The sequence below is a fragment of the Triticum aestivum genome, unplaced genomic scaffold (assembly GCF_018294505.1).
Source record: "Triticum aestivum cultivar Chinese Spring unplaced genomic scaffold, IWGSC CS RefSeq v2.1 scaffold174525, whole genome shotgun sequence".
Classification (NCBI taxonomy): Eukaryota; Viridiplantae; Streptophyta; class Magnoliopsida; order Poales; family Poaceae; genus Triticum; species Triticum aestivum.
Window position 1 is genome coordinate 1,334 of NW_025227169.1, and position 3,346 is coordinate 4,679.

At 46.1% G+C, this 3,346-nt stretch overlaps 1 protein-coding gene across 1 annotated transcript; it reads right to left on the minus strand.

Annotated features, from left to right (window-relative positions):
* Positions 1 to 909: 909 nt before the first annotated feature.
* Positions 910 to 2,171, minus strand: LOC123172653 (zinc-finger homeodomain protein 11). Its single transcript, XM_044589597.1, has one exon. The coding sequence runs from the start codon at positions 1,808 to 1,810 to the stop codon at positions 1,100 to 1,102; it is 711 nt and encodes a 236-aa protein (XP_044445532.1). The 5' UTR covers positions 1,811 to 2,171; the 3' UTR covers positions 910 to 1,099.
* Between the last annotated feature and the right edge of the window lie 1,175 nt (positions 2,172 to 3,346).

Below are 3,346 nucleotides of genomic sequence, written 5' to 3' on the forward strand. Positions count from 1 at the left end.
AGTACTTTTATGTGATGTTATAGGATTCATAACTATACTACTACAGACTATAATAGAAATGGTGAACGAATCCGAGATTGGAGGAATCCAGTCTATATACCAACATTTAAATAGTAACTGATGTGTCTCTAACTAATCTTTATTAATGCAAAGCTACAAGTGAAAATGTATAAACTCTGAGCGATATATATGCGATATCTATAAGTAAAAATTGCAGATATCACATACTATCGACCAAATGCGATAGGAAACCGAAAGAGGACCATGTGGTTGTCTGGAAAATATATTCAAGAAGTGGTATCCCTATCTGTTTGAAATATTACATTGCACTCATTTATGCAGCACAAATCAGGCTGTTTGGAATATATTGGCTCATCATAATGGATTTAAACGTAATGAACCCTCAGCCTGTTTGGAACACAGGAATAAAATGCCATGACTTAGTACTTCCTATCGTGGACCGAGAAAAAAAAGGCACTAAAGTTGTTTCATTGCACCGCTAAGAAGCACAAAAATTCTCCAGAATGTTCAACCTCTTGGTAAAATAAAATCTAAATTAGCACGTAGGAAAGTAATGAATTTTGGAAGTTCAGCTGTTCTGAACCAAATATCTCTCCACAGGAAAGGAAAATCATATACATTTTTTTGCGAGTCCCTCCATTCAGAGGAGTCTAGTGGAGCAAGCTAGCCTTCACAGGCCATTTTATCTGTACTCTCTCCATCTTTCATGAATAAATCAATGAGGCCTTGCAAGATCAAGTTAAACTAAGTGCAAATGAAAATTAAGTATGCATTGCTCATTTGTACTTCTAGATGGATATGGTAAAGTGGACAATTTCAAGTCAGCTATCATGATAGATATGGTAATTAAAGTGGACAATCAAGTAACAAGTAAAGACACGAGCCTCCTTTGAGGGTAACAACAAAATCAATTAATTAATCATCAAAATAACGCATCATTAGGATCACTGTTAAACACAATCGTCAAGAATCAACCGGACGAAGCAAAAAATGGCGAAGAAATTAGCGAAAAAGAAGGAGTTAAATTATCCCAGCCTAGCCATGCCATCCCTCCCACTACACGTAGGAGGAAGAACTACTACATGCACATCTCGCTGCCCCTCACCTCCTCGTCGTCCTCACCGTCGCCACCCATCGCCGGCGACATGCCCCCCGCGCCTCCACCTCCGCCGCCGCGCGTGGTCGATGACGACGTCTGGGCGCCGGCGCCCCCGCTGCCGCCGACACCGGCCTTGTGGTTGTGCATCCAGACCTTGAAGACCTGCCTGGTGACCCCGATCTCCCGGCAGAAGCGCGCGACCTCGTCGTCCCCGGGCGCGCGGCCGGGCTCGCGCTTGGGCATCCGCCACCCCAGCCGCTCGGCGAAGCGCAGCATCCGCGCCTTCTGCTCGTCCGTGAACTTGGTCCGCGTCCGCCGCCTGCTGCCCCCGCCGCTGTGCGACCCGCCGCCGTCGCCGCCGCCGTCGCCGCCGCCCATGGCGACCCCGGAGGGGCCGGCCATTGCCAGGTGGTGGTGCATGTAGCCCGGCGGGGCGCCGGGAGAGGGCAGCATTAGCGGCGCGTGCTGGCTGGCGGCGCCGGGAGAGGCCGCGCCGTCGAGGAATGCCTTGCGGTGGAAGTTGCGGTGGCAGCCGCAGGCGGCGCAGAGGAGCGCGGCGGGCTGGCTGTCGTCGGGGGTGTACTCGCAGCAGCCATCGGAGGCGTAGGTGCCCAGCTTCGCCGCGTGGTTGCGCAGGCACTCCCTGTACACCTCCCTCGCCCGCTCCTGCTGGTGCTGCAGCTGCTCCATTGCTCTCTTCTCCTCCCTCCCTCCCTCTTTCTTGCCTTCTTTCTTCTTCTTCTTTCCCTCTCCCTCCTCTCTCCCTCCCTCTCTCTCTCCCTCCCACCTCTCTCTCTCCCTCCCACCTCTCTCTCTCTACTTCTACTATGTGGCCCGTTCAGCAGCAGCTGTGCATGCTACGTGGGAGCTTGAGAGGAGCTGTAAGTTTGTGCTGGGTATGTAGTGGAAGAAGTACTGCTGGTACTCAAGAATAATGCATGTGGAGATGTGGGAACTGTGGTTGTGGCTCGGCAGTTCGGTGCACGTCGAGATGGTAGATTTGCCGTGTGTTGTTCTTGATTCTTGCAATATATTTTGTGATCCTGGCATTTTGGGTGTAGGGGGGACTGCTTCTCGCTGCCGCAAGCAAATGGAGGACAGACAGGGGCACTGTTTGACTTTCCTCTGTGCTGCCCTTGGAGGGTAGCAGGTGCAATGTTTTGAGCCAGAATCTTTTCAAGATACGATCACACATGTAGTATATCTTCCCATGTCGTATTTAGGATGTGCACGTACTTTGCATACAGAAGTGTATATCATCCATAAACAATAAAAATGTAACTTCGCAAATGCATTGTTTTGAAAACTAACTCTAATGTGCATGCATGTACATTTATGCGATTGAGAACATTTCTGCTATCTCTTATGCTAAGCGTGATTCGGCAGACACAACCGATCACCCGGATCTATCATATGATTAGATATGTTAAATAATTATTATCAGTAGAATATTTGGTGATCTCCGGTTTCATCACGATTCTTCATGGAATCGCGAATGAGTCGGTCAGAGCATCTTCAGCACAAGATTTATTTGGCCATCTATCTTTGAATGAGATGACCAAGGGAGAAAAACAAGGGGCCTCCAACAGATGGTGTATCGTGGCATCCATCCCTCAACGTATATATCGGCCTACTCCATCGGTTTCGAAATAATTGAAGTTTTGGGTTTGTTTAAGTTTGATAAACTTTACAGGAAAATGTGTTAAGATCTAATTTACCAAATACATGTAGTATGAAAACATATCCGTTTTGCAACATATCCATTTTGCAAGTATAGTATAATAATAATATATTTTATAAAAAACACATGAGATTAATTTTGCGTTGTAGATTTTAATATGTTTTTCTACAGATTTGTCAGACTTAAACAAATTTAAATTTGTACAAACCTAGAACTCAATTATTTTGCAATGGAGGGAGTATTTCAGTGAATTTTTTACTTGAGTACCAGCAGTACTCAAGCAAATTCGTCCACCCCTCACATATCTTTTGCATTTCGCTCATATAACTATATTTCCACGAAAATATTTCTACTCAATAGTGTATTCTCATATCCGCACACGTTCTGAATTTTTAATATATTCGACTATGAAGGCATCCATGGTGACTTCATCAATCTTAATATGTTGTGCCAGATAAGTGTCTCGATGTTCGTAGGAGTAGGGTGTGCGTGCATGTATTCATCAAGATGAGTGTATGTGCGTCTGTATGTGAACATCTACGGTT

Excerpts from the sequence above, each read along its gene's own strand:
- LOC123172653 (XM_044589597.1), bottom strand. The coding sequence starts at position 1,810 with ATGGAGCAGCTGCAGCACCAGCAGGAGCGGGCGAGGGAGGTGTACAGG.